Raw genomic sequence first — 27,755 nt, forward strand, 5'->3', positions numbered from 1 at the left:
AGTCTCTATGGTGTTTTATGGGACCAAACTTGCTATCTGGAGCTCAGAAATAGCTTTAAATTCAGTAAAGCCTCAGATTGAACAAATTGAGTTTTGGTCACGTGACATCTGTAAGGCCATCATGGCGGTTCTTGCAGATGATAAATTTTAGTGTACTTATTTTTTCCTATGTTCCTACCTCTATTTCTCTCAGATCTGACGTCCGTGATCTGTAATATCAATGAGAAAGATCTACTTAATCGTCTGAACCCAATGATGTACGGGAAAAACAAAGATCGTGCCAACACAGTGGGAGCAAATGTTAGTAAAATCACTGCAGTGGTCACTTGTCCCAGGCCAGCCATGTACATGGCCTGTACACATAATGCACGCACTTGCACTGTGTATTTTTGCAGTGTCCAGCTAGCAGCCATGATTGACCCAGTGTCAGTGAGTGTCAGCTAGCTGTCATGTTTGCTGAAGATTGACTTCACCTATTGACCTGATATTTCATAATTAGTTGTGACAAAAGTTCTTTCTGACTTCTCTTTTGCCAGATTTTTGTTAGTTTTTCATTTTATGCTCTGCATGGGCTGGGCCAAAATACTTAGCGACAGCGTCTCTCGTCTGACTCAAAACTACGACTTTTTAGCATACGATTAACATCCAACAATATATTATTGCCAACTTGTGTGTACTGGCACCATTTCTTCATGACGACGTCAAAGTGGTGATAAAATTATCATGCAAAATGTTTCAATTGATTTGATACCTGACCTTAAATAGATTAGAGTTAGGCCTATCTCATCTCAGCAATGCAGCCGGATTAGATTAAAAGTAATTTGGCCAATGGGCAAAAATCATAAAATCTCCCCATTCATCATATTGCAAATTCATTTATATTTATTTTCTTTAATTGTCTCCTTTCAGAATCAAGGGTCAAGCTTGCCAGTCTCCATGGCAGTCTCTGGATTACCACAAGGACAGCTGTGAACTGTGTCATGTCTGGGATGGGCTTCCCTGGCCCAGGTTGTGGCCCAACCAACCATAATCCAATGAACCAAGCTCCAAATTTCGTCAGCCATATGATGAAGCCCATTGGTATGGACATGACTCCTCCTCAACTAAACCCGTGCGCAACTGGAACTTGTTGTGGCAGTTCTTGTACATTTGACTGTCTTTGCCACTTGATTGATTCAGATGCAAAGGGCATTGATGTCGATGACATATACCAAGTTTTAGGCAGAGATGTGCTCAAATCTAGTGTCCTTGATGATATCGACCTGTACTTGGAATGTGATGATGACAATGTGTACACCAAAGCTATGCCTTCTAAGCCTGGTATGGAAAGCACAAAACCAAAGAACTCGCAAGAACCTTTCAAATTCAAATTTTCATTTCCAACAAACACCACTCCTCCTGTTTCTGACTCAAAGAAATCTTTTGTTTGTGAATTTTGTTCACAATCTTTCATCAAAGACCACCTCTTGAAAAATCATCAAGCTAAATCCCACAATGTGAAGGACTTGTTTCCTTGTCCACAGTGTGCATACAGGGGTCAGCAACATGCACATCTTCAGAAACACATCAAAAGAATGCACAAGAAGTCATCGCAGTCAGATGACAGTTCAAACAATCTTTCGCAGAATGTAGCAGTTGTACCTCCAAAAAGTGCTATTGAACCAGCAGACATGTCTGAGCAGTCTTCGCTAGCTTCAAACATGCCTGATACTTTGCAGCAGTGTAATCCCACAACAGATATAAAAAAGCCAAGTGAGGACTGGCCACCGCTGTCTAATAATAACAAGCCAATTGCAGCTCGTATTCAAGGTACAGCAAATCTCCCACAGAGTAACATCAACCAAGGGAACGTGAATGTGGTTCAGTTTGGTAAGGCAGATGCTTTTCCTCAACTCCCTCAACAACCTGAGTCACAGGAGCAAAAAGTGCCTGTGGCTTACAACCGTCGGCAGTCAACTTCGTCGCGAAGCTTTGGAACTGAACCGTCACCTGATCCGCGAAGTGTGCCCGAATGCTCACCAAGACCAGGTAGTCGACAGTCTGGCCATGAAAGTAGCAATGATTTTTCAATCTTGGATATTTCAAATAACACTTTCAAAGTAGCTGAAACCGCAACATTTTTGCCAGGGGAATCCCTTCTTGCTCAACTGGAAGGCCCTGATATTTATGGATCACCTAAAGTTGACCAAGTTCCATTTGCTGTGCCATCTCCTCATAGTTTACTGGTACACACACCTACTTCAGCATCGCCTGGAGTACCTATGGCATTGGGACAAGTACATGACAGACCTCCTGTTTTGAATCGCGCACAAACATTTCCTCCTGGTAGGGCAATACTGCCTGGGAATGTAAGTGTTATTAATCAAGCCATTGCTGTGGCATCAAGTTGCCCACCTAGAATTGCTCCAACACCACCAGAAATATTGGAGCAGAAGCGTCGAAAGATGTCACCAGGACCTTATGCCAGTGGACGGAATTCAGCATTGAGTGTTGGTGCCAACAGCCAGGGATTCGCTTCTCCATCCCCCACAAGTTGTGTTCCTCAAATAGTTCCTACAACTCCCGACTTTTCTCGGCCTCCAATGTCACCTATGTCACAGGCTAGTAGTCAGCATTCTTCACCGACGTTTGGACATGTGAACCAAAGATTCTTGTCCCCTTCACCAACGGTCTCTCAGCCAAGGGCTCTGCCAACACCTCCAGAGATTATCCGACATCGGGTGTCCCCAACCCAAAGAGGTCATCATTACCAAGCATCGAGTGCAATAAATGTTGGGGGATTGAATGCCGGTTTTCCAGTGCAGTCGCCTCCTGTAGGTTTCCCGAGAATGATGCAGGGGCCTTCTCCTACAGGAGTTCCTGGAAAACAAATGAATTATCATGACTATCAGCAATTGCACCTCCCTCACCCTTCCACCGTGCCAAGGAATGCAAATCCACAGCTTGATCCACATCAGCCCCGCATGACTCCAGCTAACCCTGCGCGTTTTCCACCAGCTACTTACCAACCCTCGATACAAGCACATCATGTCATCAGTGAACAGCAACAATATAGTCCTAATATTCATCCTGGTCAGTTCAACCCTGGACAGCAGTTTTATCCTCCGAATGGACTGGGATTTCAAGGACAGTACAACGAGTTACCTCGATATCCCCATGGTGGCCCTAGGTATCCACCTCGTATGCCACTTGGTGTTCAAGGACAGCATGTCAGTAATACCCAAAGATCTGGTCCTGGTCCCAGTCCTCCTTATCTATCGCCAACTGGACCGCAGAGTCCAAGGATGAACCCAAACCAAAGATTCATCACAGCTGGTCCCGAGGCTGGTTTTCCACCCCAAGTGCAAAGCCAGATGTACAGCTCAAGACAACAGCAGCCGATGCAAAGGTTTACTTATCCAGTACAGAGGCACCCTTACAGAGTTCCTTATGATGGAGGCGGCCAATTGCAGGGAATGGGGCAACCTCAGGGTAATAGTATCATGCAAACTGTTCCACGTACTAATTTACCACAAGGAGTAACTGGTTTTCCCATGCAACAAACTAGACCAAGTATGATTATTCGTGTTCAAAATCCCAACCAATCAAACCAGGCAATGATGGCACAGGGCAGAAATGTAGGTTACATATCGGGACAGGAACAAATATACCGCCAACCTCACCAAACTAGTTCTATGGAATTTCGTTCACCTATTCATAGCTCACCAGAAGGGAATGTTCCTTCAGGACAAGTGATGTCTGCCTCAGGGATGACCAGTCCACAAGTTTCACAGGGTAGCGCTGCTAATGTGGCAAGTCATAGCAATATCAGTCTGCTGTTGAATTCAGGACTTCCTCATAGTCATGGTAATACTGTGCTAGCTCAGCAATTGACGAACATTGGGGACAATAGCAGTGGTGGGAATAAGCATGTACTTTGTCAGAATGCATTATCGGAGAGGAGCAGGAGGACAAAATCTAATCATATTGAAGCTGATGTGCGGGAGGTTAAGAGTGTCAATCAGGAAAATGCTTCTCCGCTTTCGAATCCATCATTTGATCCATCTGTTAAACACAGAGCTTCAAGGCATACAGAATTTCATACCAAAACTGTGGATGAGCAGAATAAAGTTACCGCTGATGCAATGGATGTCAATGAAGATAACAACATGGCTCCAGAAATTACAGATAAAACAATTGTGTCAGTTTTGGGGGGTAAAGAAAAGAGTAATGCAAATGAAAATAATGTATCCATTGATAAGCGTTCTGCTGATGATAGAGTAAATGATAAAATAAACTGGTTACTCCTCCAGTGTGGTGTCAATAAAAAGTCTGATAGTAAAAGTGGAAATTCAGAAGTGTGTCGTTTGGAGATAAAAACTAGCGAGGAGGAAATAGGGCCAGTTGTACATATCATGGAAACTCAGGAAGTTGAAGGTGAAATGGAAAATATTCTTGACGATATTTCTCGCAGTGAATCGGATGCAACCCAATCGGACTCGGTTTTGCCGGTGATGAGTCCACAGATGAACGACGAGGTGTTCTCACCTCCGAGTAACAATCTGGACAACTCGCCACCTAAACTCTCTCGGATCGATTTTCCGAGTAATGACACGAGTGATTTTAAGTGTGAAAAATGTGATTACGTGTGTGCAAGTAAACAGTTGCTTAAGTCACATGAACGACATAAGCATGATCCAAATAGAAACGTTTACAAGTGTGAAACATGTCAAGTTGAACTAAAGCAGAAGGCTTCGTATGAAAGTCACATGGCAAAACATAATGGGGAATTTAAGTATGAGTGTCATGTGTGCCATAAATTATTTGTAAATCGCTTAAGTTTTAATCTCCATCTTAAAACTCACAGCACAGAGCGCCCATTTAAGTGTGGCATGGACATGTGCAACAAAGCATTCAGGACCAAGTCCGATTTAAATGAGCATGAAAAGGTGGTTCATGGCGAGAGAATTCATAAATGTTCATATGCAGGATGTGAGAAAAGCTACACGTTAGAAAAAGATCTCAAAGCACATCAAGTCGGCCATACAATAGCGCTCAAGTGCTCATGGCCGAGATGCCGGAAAACATTCAGGGACAGGTTCAATTTGAACAACCACTACAAGACGCATACGAAAGAAAAGCCTATCGAATGTCTACATTGTGATTTCAGATGTATCCAGAGAACCTCACTTGAGTCTCATATGAAAAATCATCACCTGGGTTCTGCATAATGAGCTTGTCTGCTGCATACACATTGTATTTGTATAGAAGTTCATCCTGTTGAAAGCAGTGAATGTCCTTTCGAAACTGAAAAGCATTTTCCAGCTTCTGTTTAGCAAGCTGCCACTCGTACATCATACATGTATGTGAGAATAAGCCCAAGTGTGAGTCGTCTTTTTCTCCATGTTTTCGAAGTCATGGATCAAGGCTGACACTTGGAAAGGAAAAAACTTGCTCGTCTTCATCGATGTGACTTCTATAGCATCAGTGGGCTTCATCAGGAGTACAAATTTGTACACCCTTCTGTTTTGCAAGTTGAGAGACTCTGGTTTCAGGTTGAGCTTGAGGTTTTCGAGTAATTAATAGTGTAGTACAAAAATGTACATCATCGATCATCTTCTAATTCAGATTGACTTGACTTTTTGCAAGTGTACTATTGTTCTGTTCAAGTTCTTTAGAATAGTGGTATGGCTTTTTGCCGGCCGTTCCTGTTGTCTCAAGTGAAATCAAGTGCTGTATTGTGGTTGTCACCCCCCTTTGATCCATTTCCAACTTCACCTCGACTACCAACTCCCCATAAAAAAACCCTGACCTACACGGGATACACTGATAGTATGCAAAAATGTGCACTCATCAACTTGAACACATGTGTTGTAGTAGCATCATGGCATTGTGCCTGTAGCTCATGGTAAAAAAATTAGTTTTTTTGTCGCACTTGAATGTTGGCCGCAAACTTGTCACTTATGGAAGTGTTCGATGACATACCCACTAGTGAAATGAAAATATTATCCATAGAAGCTGCATCAATCAAAATATGAACAAACGAAAAGCCACATTTCTCAAGAACTTCGACAAAACTATAGGGAGCAATAAGTCATGAGGGAAACTTGCATGTTTCCATGCATTATGCTTCATACTGTCCTTAGTCTACATGACTGTTGTGGTAGGAGAATGTAGTGCCTGTATGATATAAGTAATCTTCATTGTCTGTACATGAATGATAAATAACAAACCCTGTAATGATTAGACCACACAAATTTTATCTTGCGAAGTGTCTGGTATAACTACTTAACTTTCCTTTCTGCATATCTTTACCTAAAACTGAGTCTTCCAGACAAGTTTTCAATTTTGGAAAAAATTGGTAGTAATTTTGTCCCATACAAATTCTTTCCAAACTGGTATCATTGCCCATTGTGTCTTCCTAGAAGAGGAGGGTTTTAGGGTAACTGAAAAACTACATGGAATAACAAGTGTAAGTTTATTAAAATTTGATTATGATTATTTACTGGAAATGGGTTACCCCAAATTGATGATCAATTGACTAAGTGACACTGTCACTGACATGATCTTTGTACAGGAAAGGCTGGTCCTTATGAGATTTAATAAGTTTTATAAATTTTTGTTAAGGATATTTCTCTCTGAAAGATTATAATACATGTTGCCATTTTGGCAATTGACATATGGAGGACGACAATGAAGTTTTTCGGCATTTTAAACAGGCTTCCTCTGCGTTCAGCTGGACAATAAATAGTGGGCTGAATCCATAAATACTGGTTGAAAAATGCTTCAGTGGGATAAATTATTTGGTCGTCAATTTGGGCACATGTCATACATGTATCTGCTTGGAAGTTAGCGACAGTGCTATCAAAAGTCCTGACACAATGTAGTTGTCCTTCTCATAATACCTTTTACCTAGGTTTTGCTGCGTGTGTGTGTGTGTGCGTGTGTCATCCATCATAGTATGTCATAACCAAACACCACTGGCACTGCAGCATTCCATGATGTATCAACTGGGGTAAAACGTATGTTTAAAATTTCCCAGCCTTGTGTGTTTTAGCACTCGGTATGAATTGGTTCACCCTTATTTCAGTGTCGTACAAACACTGCTCGATCAGCTTGAGAATTTCTTGGTTTACTATAATGATAATATCAAAAATATATAAAGCGAGCCTTATATATTTTTGCTAATATTTGTAGTATTTGTAGTGCTAATTTGCTTGCAACGAAGAGCATGCTGTGTCGAGGGGTCATAGACTTGTGCTTTTTGGGAAAAAGTTCTGAAGTGAAAATGGATTGATGTGTTCTCTTGACAAAATTTATTAGTAATGCTCAAGTTTAGAAATAAAATGATCATATAATATGGCCATGTAATATACCACTAAATTGTAAATATTCAATGCAGCTTTTTAAAAAGAGAGAATTAGTGATGGAATCTATTGTTTTGATTGAAATATATTATAATGAATGCTTAGTTGAGTGTAAAATCATGTTGTTAGGTTTCTGTCTCTCATTCATGGGACAGACCGTGCCGATTAGATTGTTGACATGTATATCTATTCCGAGACTTTTTCCAAGAGATCACAGGTAAAAGAAATGGATGAAAAAATTTAAAGCTTAAAATCTAGGAAAATTCCTTGGTTTCATGTACGGATCCTCATTGGTTGCCAAAAAGCTTTACTAGGTTCTCTTGAATGCATTGATCGATGAATTGAACATTTTTTGTTAGGGTTTCTGTCACTATTTGGTTTTGCATTTTGAAGCCTATGACTAATATTTTCCCCCAAAAAATAACCTTCTTGGGTCTTGCCAGTACTGAAAAATCTGTGAAAAAACAGAATGCATCATCTATAACACGAACTGGTGTAAATAGTGGACTCGATGTTCTCCCATTATTCATCGCGAAAATGTGAAGGCAATTCTTCAATGCACTGTCTCCTTCACAAAGTTCCTGCGCTGAGTTCTATTCCAATCTATTGGCGCGATTTCGCATTGTCTCCAGCAATTTCTGAACATTTCAAATGCAATCGGAACAGTCGTAGACACAATGTGTGCAAAACTGATCAAATTGAGTGCAGCGCATGAAGTTGAAGGTGAAGGGGACGAAGCATGTTTGTTTGAAAGTGCGTGTGGATGATTGCCCTGGCTGCGATTCACCCAAGCTCGGTAAGGTAACAGGGCATAAATGTACAAGCCACATGACTGTATAGTATTACGATAAGTTGTCTAATATTTCATTTGGTTCATTTGTATAAACGTCATGATAAAGCGTGTTCCTTGTAATGGACAGTTTATTATATGTAGTCTATTTTATGTTATGTTATTAGTTGCATTTAGATTAGAATGAATTTAGCAGTTTCATTAGTGTAGAGATCTTCCAAGTTTATTTCAACCATCCACCTCGTACAGATCTGTTCAAGCATTCCAATTCTTTACTGTGCCAAATGATTTTAAAAGCTTTACTTGTCATTTTATTAGATGAAGGGGTTGTGTTATAGTGTGGTGCCTCGTACAAGACTTACGCATGTAACGTTGAGATGATGTGCATGGACAGGGCAGGTCTTGAAGATGGCAATCACCAAGGTCATCAGACATTGAAAAAGACATTGGTTCTTGATTACTCGTCACCGTTGCCTGCCAATTTTGGAACAATGTGTGACATCATGGTTTTTGTGGTTGTTAGAGAGAATTTGGGGTCACTGTAGTCGGGAGATTGAGGCTCACAAAATCAATTCATGAATTAATCAGTTAATCTATTGTGTGTTAAAATATTTACATCCATAAAAAGCCAGATTGCGATAATATCTGAAAAAAGTGTTCATGATTTTCATTTTGACGGATCACAAAATTTCTCGTAAACCTGTGTCTTGCGCAAAATCTGCCAAAATAAAACACAAATGAAAATTTTCTGGTTTACCGTTAGGTTACCCAGCATAAATTCCTGTATCAATTTTTAAACCTTGGTCATTTTGTGATTTCCCCGGTAAGAGAGAAAACTACTTAAAAATGTTTCTGCAAATTGGTAGCAACAGTAAATAATTTAGATGTATGCTTTTTACTTGTGCACACAAGTCGTGTAATCTGGTAATATTTTATTTGAATCTCAATGCTGACGAACAGTCTTCTTAGAAAATGCCAAAGGCAATTTGTTGATTTTTTTATCGTCTTAAAATCTCAGGGAAAGATGCATTACCTGCACAATGTTTTAGTTTCAGTGTAAAAAGCTGTGTGTTAGTTATAGTGACCCTGATTTTGTTGTTGGTTTTAATTGTTTTGCAAATATTCTTCGTCATTTTGTTTATGTTCCCTCACAAAACCCACCCGACTGCATTCTGACACTTGTTTTCTACTTTCAACTGTGATGTTTTTGGAATGTAGTTCAAAGAGTGGTGATTCATTCCATGTTATTTTCATGATTGCCCTTGTTTATGTTTTGACTTTAGTTGGCATCTTGAGAGAAACGCCATTTGTTCACATATATTTTCTTATGCCAGGCGATGCCGATGGTCAGTAATAATACATGCTACAATAAAGTAAGGTGTTTTTGGCTACGTGCATGCATGCTCGCGCATTATCTCTTGACGATTGGTCCATGATTATAAATCAATTTTCATGGAAACAACCACCAACGTGAACAAGCGGCATAATCCTTTAAATCCATGGCCATTGTCAGGGCCAAATATTTTTGTGCCAACACTCTGGTTTCTGAAGTTTCTTAACCAAAATAGTATTCAAATTGAGGTTGTGTGGAGAACGAGTCGCTGGGGAGAGAAAAGTAACCAACTGTAGTCATCTGAATGATGCAATACATACATGTACATTGTATATTCGCAATTTCAATTGTGTCGTTGTGCGTATTATCATCAAAATTTCATTGGAAATTAAACCTCATGATGTGAAAGGCGCGAAGCACTTCCAGGCAATATTGTATGTCCTCTGAAGTTAGTGTTTGAATCGGATCACAGCTTATATGCTTTCTCTTTTTTTGCCTGAATAATACTTCTATTCTAATTTGTGTTTTCCTGTGTTCTCCATTCAAATCATCAAGAAGTACTGAATATGTTTTTGTTTGTTGTATATTTCGTACATAATCGCATTTCTCTCTAGATCTGTGCCATAGTTGCAGTATCCTTGTAGTTGGAAAGCTGGTGGTATATGACGATCTGGCTTTCATCTTTTGTTCTGTTGCTTTAGCTTTATGTCTCAGGGCTCCTGATTATTTTAGTATTTTCAAAAAATAAATGTCGTTCCTCTTTCTGCAAAAGATCTCTAACTGTTAACTCTACTATCTGTATTTCTTTAATTTATGATTTGAATGCTTCAAATTTTAGTTCTAAGTCAATGTCTTCGAATGAAAAGTTTTCAGTGAAGCAAAAACAATATTAAAGGTCTGTTGCTAATATCCCTGGAAAGCATCTTCTATATTCCCACCTCTATGCTAGCTTAATGTTCAAACTACCAGTGAGATGTGTGCTAGAAGACAAATAAATAATAGTCGAAGTCACAATTGATAGCATCTCTGCTCCGCACGGCGTGCACTTTATTGCTGCAGGCAGCTTACACACTGGTTGCATACATATTGCCTCAAAATTTTGCGTATCTTACATATCATCATCACCATCTTACATATGACATACTCGAAAGATACATCAATCCTCTTGTGAGAAGGGTGCGTGAAAGTTGGGTGAAAATAAAGTAGATCATGGTAGGCGCATTGTGTGTAGGTTGCGGGTAAAGTTAACATGCTCATTGCACATTACATATGCGAATATAGGGATGTCAATTGTGATTGAAACTCTTATTAAGATTATATGTACAATTATTGATATTTTTGAATGATGCACAAGTGTCCTTTAATATCTAAGTACATGTATTTAAAAAAGAGACTGGCCCTGTACACAATCAAAAGTTTTGATTTAAAACTGAAGCCTTCAAATGTACACAAAAATTCTGAGAAAAAGTTGGATTCAGATTCATTTGATTTGATTGTAAATATATTTCATGAAACAAGTGAAAGACACATGAAATTGGGATTTGCATGTTGGTCAATGGGGCAAAAGATACATTTGAAGGACCGTGGGAAACCAGTGAGGTCTTACAACATATTCAATTAACTGAACTTGTTTTGGTTCTTGCACGAGGTACCGTGGTTTTGTTTTGATTTCAACAAGGACTTATTTTTAACATTTGGTTAGTTGTTCTTTTGTTAGATGTGGCCAGTACATAATCAAATGCGATGCCCGATTGCAAGCAAGTGTGGCTAATTGTATCAAAGAGGCTTATCCATGAAAATTTTGTGCTAAGAATTTTATGCACCAGAATGACAAGAGCACCCACGAACAGGTTTCTTGCGAGCAAGTATCCCAAAGGAATCATTGTCTGTAAATTGTAAATACGTATAGGTCAGTTGTCTCTTTGAGTCATGGCTGCTGTGTTCATTGGCTAACAGTATTATGACCTGGTCTTTGATTGTGCCATGACAGTTTCTGAGACCCCTGGTTCTTTTGAAGCCAGCCTTTGTTCATTATTGTGCAAGTTAGGATTGAGTACACTTAATACTGTATATATAAGAAGAAAACTGTTATACTATAGCTGCAGTTCAGTGTATGACATAACTGTGTTAATGTTGTGTTAGATAGTGTGTATCAAAACCATTCTGTCACATTGCTTATTGATGCAAATAGTATGCCTACCTCTTTCTGATTTGACAGTACTCTGGTCAGTTATACTGACTGGACTGTTGCGATTCTGGATTAAATGGCAAATACTTACAATTACAGTGCTAGTATCTAGTATTGCCAGTCTGGCACAGTAAGTTACAAACAGTCTACCAACTATTTATGTACATTTTAGATTGTATGTCTGTGGCACCGTCTACAAGAACTCTGGACTAGCAGTAGTACTGTGCCAGTCTGGTAATAACAAATATGTGGTACTTCTCAAAATATGATAATGGTCCCTGAAAAAGCGGTGACAGACTGGCACATCGGTTTGCAATTTCTGCAAACATGCCTAATTAACTGCACTGCAGAAATCAACAATGCCAATGTGACATGGCCTGCTAGTCTGTCACTGCCTTTATATTATGATGGTTGTTTTTGATCATGGTGTGAAAATCCATTGGCAATACTTGAATTTAAAGATGTTCACAGACTGTATTTTCCTTGCTAAAAAATTGGTGAATGTGGCGATCGCCATTGTTACTGTAACACAGAAAATATTTACAACAGGTTTTATTTGGGGTTGCCTACATTTCACGGCTGAGTTTAGATTTTGCAGAACTACGGGAGCCGTTTTGAATAATGTATGGACAAAGTGAAATATTGTGTTTATTAATTGTATGAATCAGGTCGGACCAAAAAATCAAAATGCGCAAAATTTTCTGGGTTGCAGTAACTGCGACTTTCAATTTTCTTTGGTATTTGGAATCTCAGAATGTTTAAATGAAGCTGAGGTGAATATTGTTCGTTGGAAAAAGAGTTGTAAATTTGCTAATGAAATCAAAATCAAATCAAAATAAAAGATTAATCAATGTACTGCATATTTTTACATGAAACATTCCAATCAAAACAAGATTTAAAAATTGATAATAAATGAAATTTACTAGATATGAAAAGTTGTAAATTTAAGTGCCATTAAGTATTTTACCTCAATTGTAAATATTCCCACTGATATTTAAAACGTGTATCATCATGTTAGTCATTATTCCCTAATCAGCTCATTTGGCTGGTAGAATTTTGAATGGATTTAATGAGGGGCAGATTTTGCGAAACCCAATTGTTGATATTCAAAGGGCTCCCAAAGAAATACTGGAGTCTTCCAATTGTGAATATGATATTGAATGTAATTGTAAATGTTCTCGTAGCACAGCCTGAAATGTTGAGACATTTTGTCATGGTTATCATATACGGTACCAATAAAGTATTTCATGAGGTGTTCATCCTGTAGTTCAGGTATATTACTTTTGTTGTCTTGTTCAATTTCTGGTGGTTAGTACTTATGTGCTGTTCGCCTATTTATGCGAGTGTATGGAACTACGATTAGGCTCCTATGGTGACATGAACCCTGATCCCAGGAGATCACATGCACATGCAGACATCTAGATGGCATGCATTCTTCCCTTGTGTTGCTTGGTTGTGATACAAGATAGCTTCTGTAATCAGATTGTGACACGGATCTCAGAAGTTTACGGCACATGTTCCCACTGTCCGATTGCTGGAAGAGGACATGTGTAGCTTATGTCATCAAATCACGATATTAAATGACGTCTTAAGACAATGGAGACTGGGTGATATGAATAAAGAGTAGCAACCGTGGGGGAGTCAATACAACACCGCAGTGTCCGTCGTCCGTCGTCGTATCATATTTCTTAAAGAGTGGCACGATTCTTAACCGCTAGGGCTATGGACCCCCTAGGTCAGATGACCTTTGACACTGAATTTCGGTTCGGTCTGATTCTTAACTTGGCCACTAGGGGGCCAAAACCTCAAAACATAAATAGTGTGATATCTCACTTATTAGTGATTTGTTTTTGATGACATTTTTATGGTAGGTTCTCCTAGCAAGGATATATCACATACCTGTTTTTGATTTGACCACTTCTTCAAGGTCACAGAGGTCAAATGGCGTAAATTTGCCGTTTGAGTGTAACTGCTTACTGTGGCACGTTTCTTAATCAATACAGCTATACTTGAAATTTGGTACACATGACTCTCTACATGATATAACTTCTGACACCGAATTTCGGTCTGATCTGATTCTCGACTTGGCCACCAGGGGGCCAAAACTAAAAAAAGTACAAAGTGCAATATCTCGTTTTAAGTGACTTGTTTTCAATTTTATTTTTATGGTAGGTACACAGAGCAAGGATACATCACGTATCCTACGGGTTTTTGATTTGACCTTATTTTCAAGGTCACAGAGGTCAAATGGTGTGAATTGGCCGTTTGTGTGTAACTATGGCACGTTTCTTAACCGCTAAAGCTATGAACTTTAAACTTGGTAGGCCTACACATGACCCCCTAGGTCAGGCGACCTGTGACACTGATTTTCGGTTCGGTCTGATTCTTAACTTGGCTACCAGGGGGCCAAAACCAAAAATTTTGAATAGTGCCATCCCGCTTATTATAGACCCCACATACAACAAATGTGGGGTCTATATTAAGATTAGGCCTACTAGGAGAAGGTACTAGGCTTCTGCATTCTTCCCAGGTTATATTATGGAGGTAGTCCAGCAAAACTGCTATTTCAACTGAAAAACTGTCACCCCTGTCCCATCAAACAAAACTCGATCTAGTGCACCTGGCAAAGATTTTTTCGAAATTCGGATAATTTTGACGACTTTGGAGCGTTTTTATGCGCCGATTTTCTGATTTGCTTTCAAATCTCAGACGCGATTCTGTCAATCACACGTATATTGGCATAAGCTCCGCCCCGTAATGGTGACGTCATATCCTCATGCATCATGGCGGCGGTATCTCTTTGCCGAAGTGGCGAGCTGTCGAGTATTTTCACCAAAGAACGACGGATGGAGGTAGGAATAAAATAAAGGAATAGCCTTAAATGCTTATCGATGATCCATCCGCCCATCTGAAAAGGTTAGGGTGCTGTTTAAATGTTATTGAGCGTGTCACACTGTGATTTTGAGAAAGCGCGAGAGTGTTTGTCCGGAAATAGATCATCCGCGAAACGGAATAGACTTCACTCCATACGTGTACTGTGTGGAAATTTGCTGACAACCAAATTTCAAATTTCTAGTTACTGATTAGTTTTTGGTAAAAATTTTATGGTAGATACTTTTAGCAAGGATACATCACATATGATACGGGTTTTTGATTTGACGTACTTGTCAAGGTCACAGAGGTCAAAAGGCGTAAATTGGCCATTTGAGGTAACTGTGGCACGATTGTTACCCCTAAGGCTATGAACTTGAGACTTTGTACAAAGGACCCCCTTGGTCTGCTGACCTCTGACCCTGAATTTCAGTCCGGTCTGATTCTCGACTTGGCCACCAGGTGGCCAAAAGTGAAAACCTAGAAAGTGTGATATCTCGCTTAATATAAATGATTCGTTTTCACTAACATTTTTATGGTAGGTTCTCCTAGCAAGGATACATCACTCTCATATCAGATGAGTTTTTGATTTAACCTGCTTTTCAAGGTCACAGAGGTCAAATGGCATAAATTGGTCGTTTGAGTGTAACTATGGCACATTTCTTAACCACTAAAGCTATGAACTTGAAATTTGGTACACATTACTCCCTACGTCATGTGACCTCGGACACCGAATTTCGATCTGATCTGGTACTCAACTTGGCCACCAAGACGCCAAAACTAAAATAGGTAAAAAGTGCAATATCTCGTTTATTACTATTAGATGATATTCTTATGGTACTTACTCCAAGCAACGATACATCACATGTCATACCGACTTTGGTTTGATCTATATACTATACATGTACAATGTTTCTTAACCTGGATGAATTCCAAAGCACCAAATATCTATGCGGTGAGCACAATGGCCCCTGGCCGTTTCATTTATCTAAATCTCCATGTATTTACGACAAGTTCCTCTACCCCTAGCAACCAACCTCTGAAGTTATATGGGGCATGGCACATTAGACTTGAGTGCTAATAACGGACAGAGGCCATGGGGTTCAAGGTTCCTCAAGGTGCTCCTGAAATCTGTTTAGAATAAATAGCAGAAAGGGATGCAAAAGTACTATCATTTATGAATTATAAAATTGTAATAATTTGTATAAATTTACCCCACAACTTCACCAAATATCCTAAGTTCAAATCAAAACAAATAACACGTGCAAAAGCTAAAAATAAACCCTATCTCATTTGAAAACCCCCTAGTCCAAGAATAGATATATGACGACATTATATCTCTTCAAAACGAGGCGGGTATTGTTATTGTTTTTCACACCAGGTGACGCCATTTTGTTTCCCATATTTGGCATAATTTAAAGGGTTATTATGCCAAATATGGGAAACAAAATGGGTTTAAATTATAATCCCAATGGCCATTACCAATCTGGCTTGACCCATTACATCTGACACCTTTGTTTGGTTATCTTAATAGGCAACAACAGACTCTGTCAACCTCGAAAGAAAGTTTTGGCATGTTACATAAAACCACTACCTGTCACATTTTATATTCTATAAATGCTTGGTTCAAGCATGCAGTGCAGGCAGAACATTCGTTATGGCAGGGTTCTTCCAAAAAGAAGTTTCTTCAATTTTGACTTATTTCAACACTCTGAAGTAGCAAAATTATTTGTGTTCAGCATCAATGTTCTTAAAGGTGGGTATCACTGTGACTGACCCTATATGCAGGTTTCAATACAGAGATCACTACTCGCAGATATCAATGAGAACAATTTTCACGACCTCTGAACAGGTTGATGGTCTGAGAGAGAGCGACAAAGACAGTCAAATAGATGTTACACTTTTTGTTCTGACATACTTTTCAAGGTCACAGAGGTCAAATGGCATAATTAGCCATTAGAGAGTTATGGCATGTTTCTTAACCGCAAAAGCTATGAACTTGAAACCTTGCACCATAAAACAAATATTTGGGCAAAAGATAAAAAAGATCGTCAAATTCTTATATGTATTGGAGGTACATGTACATATATTTTGCTAATGGATTGGAAGGATGGAAAATATTATATCGACGATCTTTTGGTGTGGCTGGTGACTGTCAGGTGTGTTATTTGGAGAAAAGAAATAAAGGAAAGATTCACCTTAATCCAGCATCGTTATCTTTTTATTTCTCAAACTTGGTGGTTGTGACAGTACATGGGACAAGAGGATATCTTCAGTCTCCCTTTGGCTCCCTCAAGGAGGGCAATCAACAACAACAACATCAATATATATACAACAGGATGACGCAGCCTTTATTAACACCGTCGTTACTCTGCTAAGAGCCATGATGAACAGCCTGCCACCCAACCCCTAACTCCCGTTTTATTTTTTACTTATTTTAAGGGAGAGGGAGGTGGAGCAATACATTTATCCGGAGCAACATAAACCATAGCAAACACTTAATTAATGTAGTATTATGGCTATAACAACAAACAAGGCAAATTGCCCAAATGCTATTTACATATTACTGAAGAAACTTGGTTGTGACTACGACGGCTGCTGCGAAAAAACTGGTGCCACTGCACCGCCCACCAGCACTGATCACGTGCCGCACGCGCCTCCAAGGCAACTGCCCCGTGGAGACAACTATTTCCCGCTCCACGCTGTGCTGCGGGAAACATCAGTAGTCTCAGACAGTGGGAAAATCAATGAATATTTTGGCCCAACTGGCATTCATTTGACTAAAACAGAGATACTCCTGGCTAAAGAAATGGCTAAAGGAAAATAATCACTAGTTGTCTCCGTGTTTTCAATAACATTTTTATGGTGACTACTCAAAGATACGATTTTTATCTGACCTCCTTTTAAAGGTCACAGAGGTCGAATGGGGTCAATTTACTTTTACTACTCTGTGTGTACATTTTACTTGTAGATATGCTACTCAAAATTTCAAGAAATGAAAAACAATGCAAAAGAAAGAAAGAAGTGCACATACGTCTAGGGAAACCCTGAATGAAAATGAGAAATTTATTTCAGCCATTATTTTTAGGTGCTAATTTCATGACTTCATGTAGAATTGTTGTTATTATGTATCTGTGCCAATTTATCTTTACAGATGCTTCAAACCCCTCTCCGCAATTGCAACTGAAGAATCTTGTAAGATTTGCAAGGGTATGTATACCATTAGGTTATGACATGCCTAATCGGTCAATAGAGTGCCAAGTTGTCAAATGGCTAAATATACAGAAATTGTATGCGCATGCACAACATGACTCCACAACCTCTATAACATCCTGATTTGGGCCAGGGTGTCCTGTATCTCTCTTACAACATGTTCCCCTCTGAAAAGCTATTTAAATTTATCACCACTGAATTGTGTTCAGTGAAAGCGTGGAAATTAAATGATTTTCTAATAAGCAGCATGGAGAGAGACCTTCCCTCTCAGAACCCTTTTTATCAGACTTTTGCTTTTTCTAAGAAGGGGAAAACAGCTTGCTCAAATTATTTATGGAATCTGGCCACCACGGAACTTTTTCATGGTGTCCATTTCTTGGCCAGAACAGAAGAATCTCATCAATCTTGTCATGAGTCAGGAGACCATGTTGGAAGCTGTGATGCAATATGATTGGTTCCTCATGTGGATGTACCACGAACTAGCTCACATTTATTTCCATAAATATTTATAAAGGAATAAGGTCAACCTCTTCCAAAGGAAGGCAAATCATGTAAAAATTGAGAGATATAATTCAAACATCATTTTTAGGAACTTAGTATAAGTAAAGATTATGCGGTACAGCATTGCTGTAATTACGCATTTGTGCTGATTTGTCATTTCAGATGACACAACCTTGTCCGCAATTGCATTCGAAGATTCTCGTTTGATTTCCAAGAAGAAGGGTAGGTATACTTGTCTGACTTGTCAATAGAGGTGCCACTGTCAAATCTGTGTTATCGTTGGTAAAATAAACATGTAACTTGACCCCCACAGGGCCTCAAGGCAGTGAAATAAATTACAGACTAATAATCTGCGAGATTTATGGAAAAAGAATGAAACGTTTATAAAATGAAATGTTTATAAAATGCAGTAATATATTCGGTACATACATCATGTAGCCACTACTAAATCATATTTTGGCCATGTAATTGAAAGAAAGTCAAATAAATTGACAGTGACACTTCTATCTGCAAATCGGGCGGTTATTCAAAAGTTGTAACTATAGTAAGATGTTGTGTTTGTGTGCGTGTGTGTGTGAGATGGGATTGAAAAAGGGTGTGGGAGGTCTTGGGGGAGGAGGGACTCCAGTTGCTGTATTGAGTGCTGGAAGTGTGACTGATCAATGTTGTGATAGTTTTGTAGCTATTGTCATTGTTCTAGTTGTTAGAGTAGTTATCGTAGTTATCTAACTAGTATAGTTGTTAGAGTAGTTATTGTAGTTATCTAGCTAGTATAGTTTTTATTCCTTTGGTTTCGTATTTCCTGCTTATAATCTATTTTAACCTATTCAGCTTTCAGTTGTCCAGGCCAGGCCAGGTGACCAATGACGATGATAGATCGGGTTCGATTCAACCTATACGCTCGGTGTATTTGGTTATCGTGACTGGCGACTGAGTCTAACTCACGTCAACAGCGCGGTGGCTGGGTCCCAGGCATGCTTGCCACTTTGTTCCACGGTCCTCATCTAAGTTTCGACAGTGATGACATGGACTTAGGTTCAAGGAACGTGTTCCCCTTGAGTCATTGTGGTTGATTGATGGGGGCAATAAACAGTTGCGTGTCGCTAGTCATTCAATTGGTCCCCTTGTTTTAGAGTGTTGGCGGGATAAGTCATACGAATGTTAACAATAGTATGCAATAGCTGGCCAGCGATCCCCTACCTGATCTCGAGGGGGATGGAATGACTGGGTGATAGGCCTGTTGTTAACCTGCGGAATTTCGTCGGACGAAATGTCAGGCGTGTCCGTGTGGGACTTGTGCTAAACCAGTTTAGTACATATGACGAAGACATTGGGCTCTTTGAATAACAACAGTGTTCTTGACCTCCTTGTGCCTCACAAAGCTAATAATATACACCCCTGAAATCGACAAGACGGCGATGAAGAAGGAGAGCCGGCCTCCAGCTCGAGAGCCGAGAAGACACTGGATGGACCCCAAGGATATGTTGCTGCCAATGTTGGAGCCATACAGGGTAAGCATCACTTAGTCCTCAGTTACATCTGGATTGAAAGAAACATTACAAAGAATTAAAATATCTCCGAAAAAAGTATCAATCTGACATGTCTGATGTACAATTTCAACTTTTATACGTATTGGGGTGCCACACTCAATTCTGTTCATACAGTTTTAAAACCGCTTCAACAAATTTGGTTCCAGAAAACAATTGAATGTGCTTTATTGAATTTGCATTAATTGATTCTCATTGATCGTGTTGTGTGGGCGTTATTACGTATTAAAACAGTCTGTTGGCAGAGGGCATGCACACTAGCTTGTTCCTGTCTTGATTATCTTCTAATTACAACAAAGGGTACGGACATTCATCCGCGAAAGGCATGTTACTACAATACGTGGCAAGAGTTGCACTTTTCAAATTGAATTGTATGCGCATTAGGCCAAGTGTGGTGCAGCCGTTTCGAAACTGGTGTAGCCAATTCGTATTTGGAGAGTGCTCTCTGGAAAACAGTTTTAAAATGGATTCAGTGTGAACGCTGCATGCAGTAGAAATACTCAGAAATTAGATAAACCCAACAACAAAAATATGATTCTTTTTAGGCAGCCCGATCCAACATTGTAGAAGGGCCACAAGGTCCAGGGCCACAAGGTTAAGGGACACTTAGGATACGGGACACAAGGACAAGGGACACAAAAGACGATGTTGCAGTCTACAGGGTGAGCATCACTTCGTCCTGGTTATATTAGATCTACTCATGTAATAAACTTCATAACTAAGGAGAGAGAAAAAATAATTTTTCATGTCGCCGAACCCTCACGCTGGTGGCCAAGTCATGAACTTTTATCCCTGAGTGAGACCACCTGACCGAGAGTGCTCAAGTAACAGCCGAGTGGGCAACATGACCTCGATGATCTTGATTAGTTGGACAAATCATGAGTTACATATCTTATGTACGGTTATTAGTAGTATCAGACATAAGCATGGATATAAAAATCCAAGGCAATTTGGCCTGACGAATAATACCACTAGGGCATGGATTGAAGCAGTGAATCGAGCAAAGTTTTCTTAAATGAGATCAACTGATCTAGTGGTACATGCTCCACCATTTGACCTAGCTGTGACCTTGAAAAGGGTGTGTTTTCAGTTTTGAACCTCTGCAAGGATCAAATCAGATCAGACCAGACCTGAATTTGCTGTTCCACATCATTTGACTTTGTGGTTAACGTGTACCAAGTCTCGAGTTCATAGCTTTAGCGGTTAGCGGTTTGAGAGTAATAAATTCAGTATTCAGTATTAAAGTTATCCGGCCTGCTTTCCTAAAAAGAAAGAGAGAGGAATCCTGGCCAACGGTCACCACTCTGACCACAAAACTCTGGAGCTAGCTCTGTGGCGGAACTCACCAGGACAGATGATCCAGCATGCATTTCAAAAATACTGAACACAGACAAAATTCAACTTCATCATAAGCTCTCATACGAGCATCATTCTCTCAAAGCAGTTTAAATATGTTGGGAAAACATATAAAGATAGATCAGATAAACCCCTGAACTAATTATATGCTCACCCCTATTTGGTAATCGTTGCCTCAAGAAAATGCCGTCAACCAAAGACATCTTCACTCCACTTGATCCAGAAAAAGGACCGTGAGCATCTTTCCAGCAGTGCCACTTTATAAAATGAAACGGCCAGGGCCATTTTGCTCACCTGTCGACATGGAACAAAATGGACTCGGTCATGTTGGGTGCTTCAGACCTCATTAATGATTTTTTAACCTTAGCCCCCTGGTGGCCAGATTTTGAATCGAATCAGGACTGTAGTTGGTAGTTTTGGTCGGAATTGCCAAGAGGCATCTTTTCCCCTTAGTAATGTGGTGGAAAAATGCTGAATAAAAATGGCTCTCACCACTTCGAACGTTGGTTTAGAGAGTAGGGCGAGTCGACACAACAGTACAGTGTCTGTGGTCGTGTCCTATTTCAAACAGTGACACATTTCTCAACCGCTAGGGCTATCAACTTGGAACTGTGTACACATTGACCCCTTGGTCAGATGACCTCGGACACTGAATTTCAGTCTGATCTGATTCATGACTTGTCAACCAGACTGTCTGGGGTTGAGAGGAGGATGCCTAAACGAGTACTCCACAAAGAGAGGGGTCAATCGAAATGTTGCTCCAAGAATAGCTTGTCAACCGAGGTCGACTCCACTTGGCAAAGCACAAAAAGCAGAAAATTTAGAAAAAACCCTGAGCACTTTCATCAAAAACAGTGAAGCCAGAAAGTTTGGCAAAAACAAAACATGACACTGAAAGTGATGACCATCTCCCCAAAAGAATAAAAAATATCTAGTTTCTTTTGGCTTCAATCTGTGCAGAGATTACCCTGTATTAAATAAATTTTTCCCCTGTTTTCTAGGCTATGCAGATGACTGGAGATGATGGCTGTTGAATTGACCCAATGACTTCCACCACGATCTACGATGCGTACTGAAGCGAGAATGACTCTCAAAGACCCAGAAAACAACAGATGCCAATACTTCGCCCAATGATGCCTTCATACCCATCCAATTTGGGGGAGACAGCCTAATTGACCTTCATGGGGATCTTCCTGGCAGATGTTGTATGACGAAGAATTCAATGCATATACAGTAAGATAAAGTGGTGTATTTAAAATTCATTATCATGAAACGCCCTAAAACTGTTTTCCAGTAAAAAGGCATTTCCTTTGTTCTAAAAGCTGTGTTTAATGGCATTCTGAAGATTGCATCTGAAAAAAAGGCTGAGCTAATTTTCATTGCACTCCTGCCATTATGCACTACTGAACTAAAACATCTTGAAAAAGCGTTGTCAAAAACGTCTTTGGACAGACAAGCAGTCCATGCAGACACAATGAGTTCAGGACCTGAGCTAGGGTTGAAGGTACATTGCCCTGCACAGTAATTCTATCAAAATGGCTCAAGTCTTTAATCTTGGTAAACAATGGATTGACCTTGATATTTTGTTTTTCCAGCCATGCTTGGATGAGGGTCTGAGAGTCGGGTAGATTCAATGGATGGAATCATTTCACTCAGAGATATCGGCGGTGGACACTTACATCGTGTGTCATACGAATAAACTTTAATGACAATCGAATTGATGCTTTAAGGGGACTCTGATGACTCTAAGGACATAGAGCCCATCTCAATATGTAATGTGACGCCATATCCAGCAGCCACCATGGAGCCAGCTCATCTCTTACATATGGAAGGATGCCATCTCAAACGGTAATAATATTAAAAAATCAATTTCTAATCCTGATATTCTTGGAAAGTTCACCACATTTGTAAAAATTACTAGAAATTTGAAAATTTGAAGTACATGTAATTTGATCCCTTCTTAGAAGTTTTCTCAAACTCTTCAGTGTTGTACATAATCCCTTATGAAAAAACAATGCACCTTCACCGCAGCATTTCTAATTGTCTGCAGGCTAGTGAACCTGCCCTTGCCAGCAATGAGAGGATAAGGAATCCTTCCGCTAACACGATAACGATAACACTATTTTTAAAGTTATCGTATCAAATAATGTATTTCAAGTTTAGAAAACATACGCTATTTCACCGCCAACGTTAATTTTGGCTCTCCGGAGGGGAGTCTATGCACAACACCGCAGTGTCCATCGTCGTCTGTATCCTGTTTCAAAAACAGTGGCACATTTCTTAACTGCTTGAGCTATGAACTTGAAACTTTGTACACAGGCCTAATACAACCTTTGTTTAATGTGGCTGTGTCACGGCTGCTGCCATATGCAGTCCTTCAGTGCATGCGTCGTAGATAGTGCAGGCCTTACAACAATTGCATAGTTTTCACACCATTTGACGGTGTAAGAGGCCGCCACATGTCCCCCTAAGTAGGTCTGAAAAAACTCAAAATGCGGGAAGGTAAAGGTTTCAAATGACTGTCCAGAAGGGGAACCACTTTGCTGGCCATAGAAATTTTTCCAAATTTACAATGAAAACTGTAGTTGAAATTGGTACTGACCTGCAAGCTATAGCCATCATGGTACCTCCGTCATCTGTCGTCGTCGTTGTCCATCAGCAGGCCATGTTTCATAACTGCCAGGTCCATGAACCGGTCCATAAGCTTCGCACTGGGCAAGATCTCCTTCCAGACCAAATTTTGTTTCGATCTAATTCTTAGTTTGGCCACCAAGGTGCAAAATGTGAAAACACAAAACTGCTCGAACTCTAAGAAATAGTCAGATGCTCTAGAAATGTCCATTGTGTGTGTATCTGAGGAAGAGACATAATGTATCGGAAGGTTTTTATATTTGATCTACTTTCAAGGTCACAGTGTCAAAGTTCGAAATTCCAATGTTTCGTCCTTTGGTAGGGCACATTTTGTAACCTCTTGGCCTTTGAACATACTGTGGAGACGCTATTTATCTGGTTGAAGGGCACCTGTACAAAAGGCCTTTATTATGTGCAACAGGCCTATGTCAGTATGTGAATGAGATGCACCAAAACAGGCGAAATATTGTCTACACAGTATAGAGAACAAAAGGCAAGCTCTCCTTTCAAACTGAATTTTGATTCCATTGGCAACGGGGAAGGGGGGGTGGTGTAAAAAACACAAAACCAGCTCCTCCTTTAATAACAGATAGTCAAATTCTAATAAAATTTTTCGTGTCTGTGTATCTGATGATGAAACATATTTTTTCAGTCGGGCTTTGATTTGATTGACCTCCTTTTCAAGGTCACCAAGGTCAAAGTTCAGAGATGAACACTTTTGTCCATCAGCAGGGCAAATTTCGTAACCACTGAGTGGGGCCTTTAACGTGAAACCATGCACAATAGGTAAGATATCCTACCCCAGCAAATTTTTGGTCTGATATGGTTCTTAGGCTTACATTTCTGGCATAACTTGAGGAAACCCCTCTCTAGCCATGAAAATCATCAATTGGCCACTGATGACAAACTTTGATTACCTCTACTTCTTGACGTCACATGTCAAATAATGACCCTTCACTGTAGGAACCCAGGTGAGCACATGGACCATTTCCTGCAGTGTTGGAGATATTCATTCGTGAAGGTTTGAATGGTTACAAAAAACTTTATTGACATATGATTACAGTCGCCTAAGGTATAGAATATTTCTCAAAAGTTCTTCCGTCAGGCCCAACACTCCCGTGGCAGTCCATTGCTTCAATTCATCCTCATTGGATCTCCTGAGGGACTGCCACAAATAGTGGGAATTCGTGCGGCTGGACAATTAGCCAATGGGCAGTGCTGTAACGAAACTGTATAAGGGCATTTTCTGTCACCGTACACTGCGTCTGGGGTGTATCATGCCCGGCCCTGGCTCCACTCATTGTTTTGAGGGCAGTTGGATTGAAAATGATGAATCACCCTGAGTATGAAATCAACTGGCAACTTCATGTACTTCTGTTATGAGTCAGAGTGCAAGACGATCATTACCAGGTCAATCAATATGGTTTGGACCACCCAGCATCAAAATAACTTATAATCTGTTGGCTGATACTGATGTGTTCTCAGTATAAGCAACCAGATTTTCTGAGATTGGCTCATGTGATGATATTGGGGAAAGAAGAGCAGCTCATTGGTGATGTAACATGGAACATTTGAATGCCCCCCTCCCCCAACTGCAATTAATTATAGGGCAACTCTCTGAGTGACCCATACATTGGGCTGAGACTGCATCCCCAATCATCAAATCTAGTCATAAGTTTTGCGTTAGCCTACATGTTACGTTTAAAATATTGACCCGAGAAAGGCAAATTTTTTTCACAGTGTGGTAACGAAATGGATGTCAATAAAGTTGGTGCTTTATCATTTCTGCACTAATCTTTACCTCACTATTGTGGAAACTAATGCGTTCCAGTGCATCATATATTTTGCTGATGATGGTGTGCACCCACAAATATAATATTATATTATGTTTCTTTTCAGGAGATGAGCCATCCTACAGAAGGGAGGAGGATGTTGCTAAGCCAGCGCATCTCTACCATGCTCCCGTCGCCGTCAAGGAGGTTGGATTTTTGTCACCGTAGGCCTTACCCTTTTATTGCAATATCTGATTGAAAGGTGATTTGATAAAAATCCTGATATTTTATTTTCCGATTGCTAGAGGGCAATTATTTGCCTTCTTTCGGGCAATGACAAACTCTTGCCATGGCTCAAAACCGTACACATTTAAAGGCGACTTTATAAATGGGGGGAGGGTATAATAAGGTAACCTGGGGAACCAGGGCATGTCACAAGCCCAGAAATTATTTTCAAGCAAGATTAATAAGAAAAATCAAAATGTGGAGGGGATGTTCTGGCTAACAGGACAGCCAACAGGGCAAGTTGGTACCCAAACAAAACATTCGCAATAGCCTTGGGTACAGTGGGACCCTACCGGCTGCTTCAGATTTGTTTCAAGCAAAAAAGATCTTTCTGCTTAAAAAATCACCGAATTCATCAGATATTGTATTTGATTATGTCCATCACATGAGACATGGGGTTCACATGACATTCGCTTTGCTCTAACCCCAGGCAAAGCGAATGAACATGTGTGTCTTGTTGGAACTGTAGGCCTTTTTACTGTTTCTTGATCTCCTCAGTACCACAGAATCCACCGGCATTTAAACACACCTGGGCCCAGGTGCCAAAGATCCTTTGTATCATTGGCTGGCTCAGTTGCTCAGTGTCTTTACCTTCATACTTGAGACAACTGACCAACAACATAAATCTAGTGAATTTTTATTTCCTCGTCGCTTTTTAATCAATACCCATGAACAAAAAAATCACGGGATGCAAAACCTCTTTTCACCAAGTTAACTGATATTGGATCAGCTTTGTCAATAAAACTATTGTTTTAAAATAGTCAATGTTAAAATATTAAGATACTAAGATATTAAACTATTAAAATAGAAATGTTTCAATAAAACTATTGTTTTATTGAAACTTATCAGAATAAGACTGGTTCTTCTTCCTACCTATAGCGGTCTCACAGGAAAGAATCTTAGTCTTTTTCTTTGTTTCGATTCAAGAAGGCTTTAATTGCAAGAGCATAATTATCGTGTTCTGCAGGCTATGAAAGATATCATTTTGCCCCATCAAGAACATTTTTATTGGACTTGGTACTGAAGGTTTTGAGAAAAGTGTAACGTCAATTTATTTGTAAGACGTTTTATGTTGTTATGTATGTAATTATATTTGTAATGCATGTAAATCTTGTAAGTAAAATAAAAGAGATCTAAGACTCAACTTGCAAAAAACCTGGCAGACCAACATCTAGTCTTGCCAGGTCAAGCTACCTCTTTTGACATGCAAATACATGTCACCTCTGCTCCTTTTGTCATGCTAATTGGCAGCCTCTGTCCAGTTCCTGGCCATGAGAAGTGTGGTTCTTTTGTTATTCAAATTGGGCCCTTAACCTGTTTAGTCATTGATTAATAAGAGCAGTGACCCAACCATGCAACCTATTTTTCGTTGATTATGGCTCAACTTAAGTCATACACAATAGGTTTTAATACATTTACAATAGCTAAAACTTGTATAGAATGTATACGAACATGATGAATGCATGCAGAGGTTGGAATTGTTGAGTCATCTAGTGTAAGATCTCTATTGAGCAGTGTCTTTTTTGGACATTTTAAAGGAGGATAACATGTGTGATAGTATAATTATCTCAATGTCTCGTCCTTTAATGGGCATTGGAGCTGCACAGTGACTATGATCGATGTAATGTACATGTATGAAGTCATTATGGTCGAAAGCGCTGTGCCTGTCACCTTTGTGATGGAGTTGACGACTCCCTCCGATTGCGTAGGTTTTCTCCCGTTGAAACGGTTTTCCTCCTACACTGACTTTCCAAGTTGCCATGTGAGGATAATTCTTGGAATAATGAGACAATAAATAATTTTCAAAAGAAAATGATTTAAATTTGCTTTTCTTCTTCACTAGCCTGGTGGTGCTCCGGCATTTCAACTAGTATTTTTTTAAATATTGTCATGCATTTAAACTAACAAACTGGTGCCCAAAT

The 27,755-nt window shown here is 39.7% G+C and overlaps 1 protein-coding gene and 1 long non-coding RNA gene across 3 annotated transcripts; both read left to right on the forward strand.

Annotated features, from left to right (window-relative positions):
- Positions 1-129: 129 nt before the first annotated feature.
- On the forward strand, positions 130-12,923 carry LOC135484221 (uncharacterized). Its single transcript, XM_064765491.1, has 2 exons — positions 130-300; positions 910-12,923. Exon 2 carries the CDS (start codon positions 981-983, stop codon positions 5,208-5,210), a length of 4,230 nt encoding a protein of 1,409 aa, XP_064621561.1. The 5' UTR covers positions 130-300; positions 910-980; the 3' UTR covers positions 5,211-12,923.
- Positions 12,924-14,433: 1,510 nt separating this feature from the next.
- Positions 14,434-27,655, forward strand: LOC135484222 (uncharacterized). 2 transcript variants are annotated; one of them, XR_010446433.1, is made up of 8 exons: positions 14,434-14,509; positions 17,683-17,738; positions 18,405-18,464; positions 19,074-19,753; positions 20,335-20,451; positions 22,147-22,378; positions 22,741-22,993; positions 25,676-27,655. It is a non-coding gene; the product is annotated as an uncharacterized LOC135484222 (long non-coding RNA). The 2 variants fall into 2 exon arrangements; XR_010446434.1 differs by having other exon boundaries at positions 14,493-14,573.
- Positions 27,656-27,755: the final 100 nt, after the last annotated feature.

The sequence above is a fragment of the Lineus longissimus genome, chromosome 3 (genome assembly GCF_910592395.1).
Source record: "Lineus longissimus chromosome 3, tnLinLong1.2, whole genome shotgun sequence".
NCBI lineage: Eukaryota > Metazoa > Nemertea > Pilidiophora > Heteronemertea > Lineidae > Lineus > Lineus longissimus.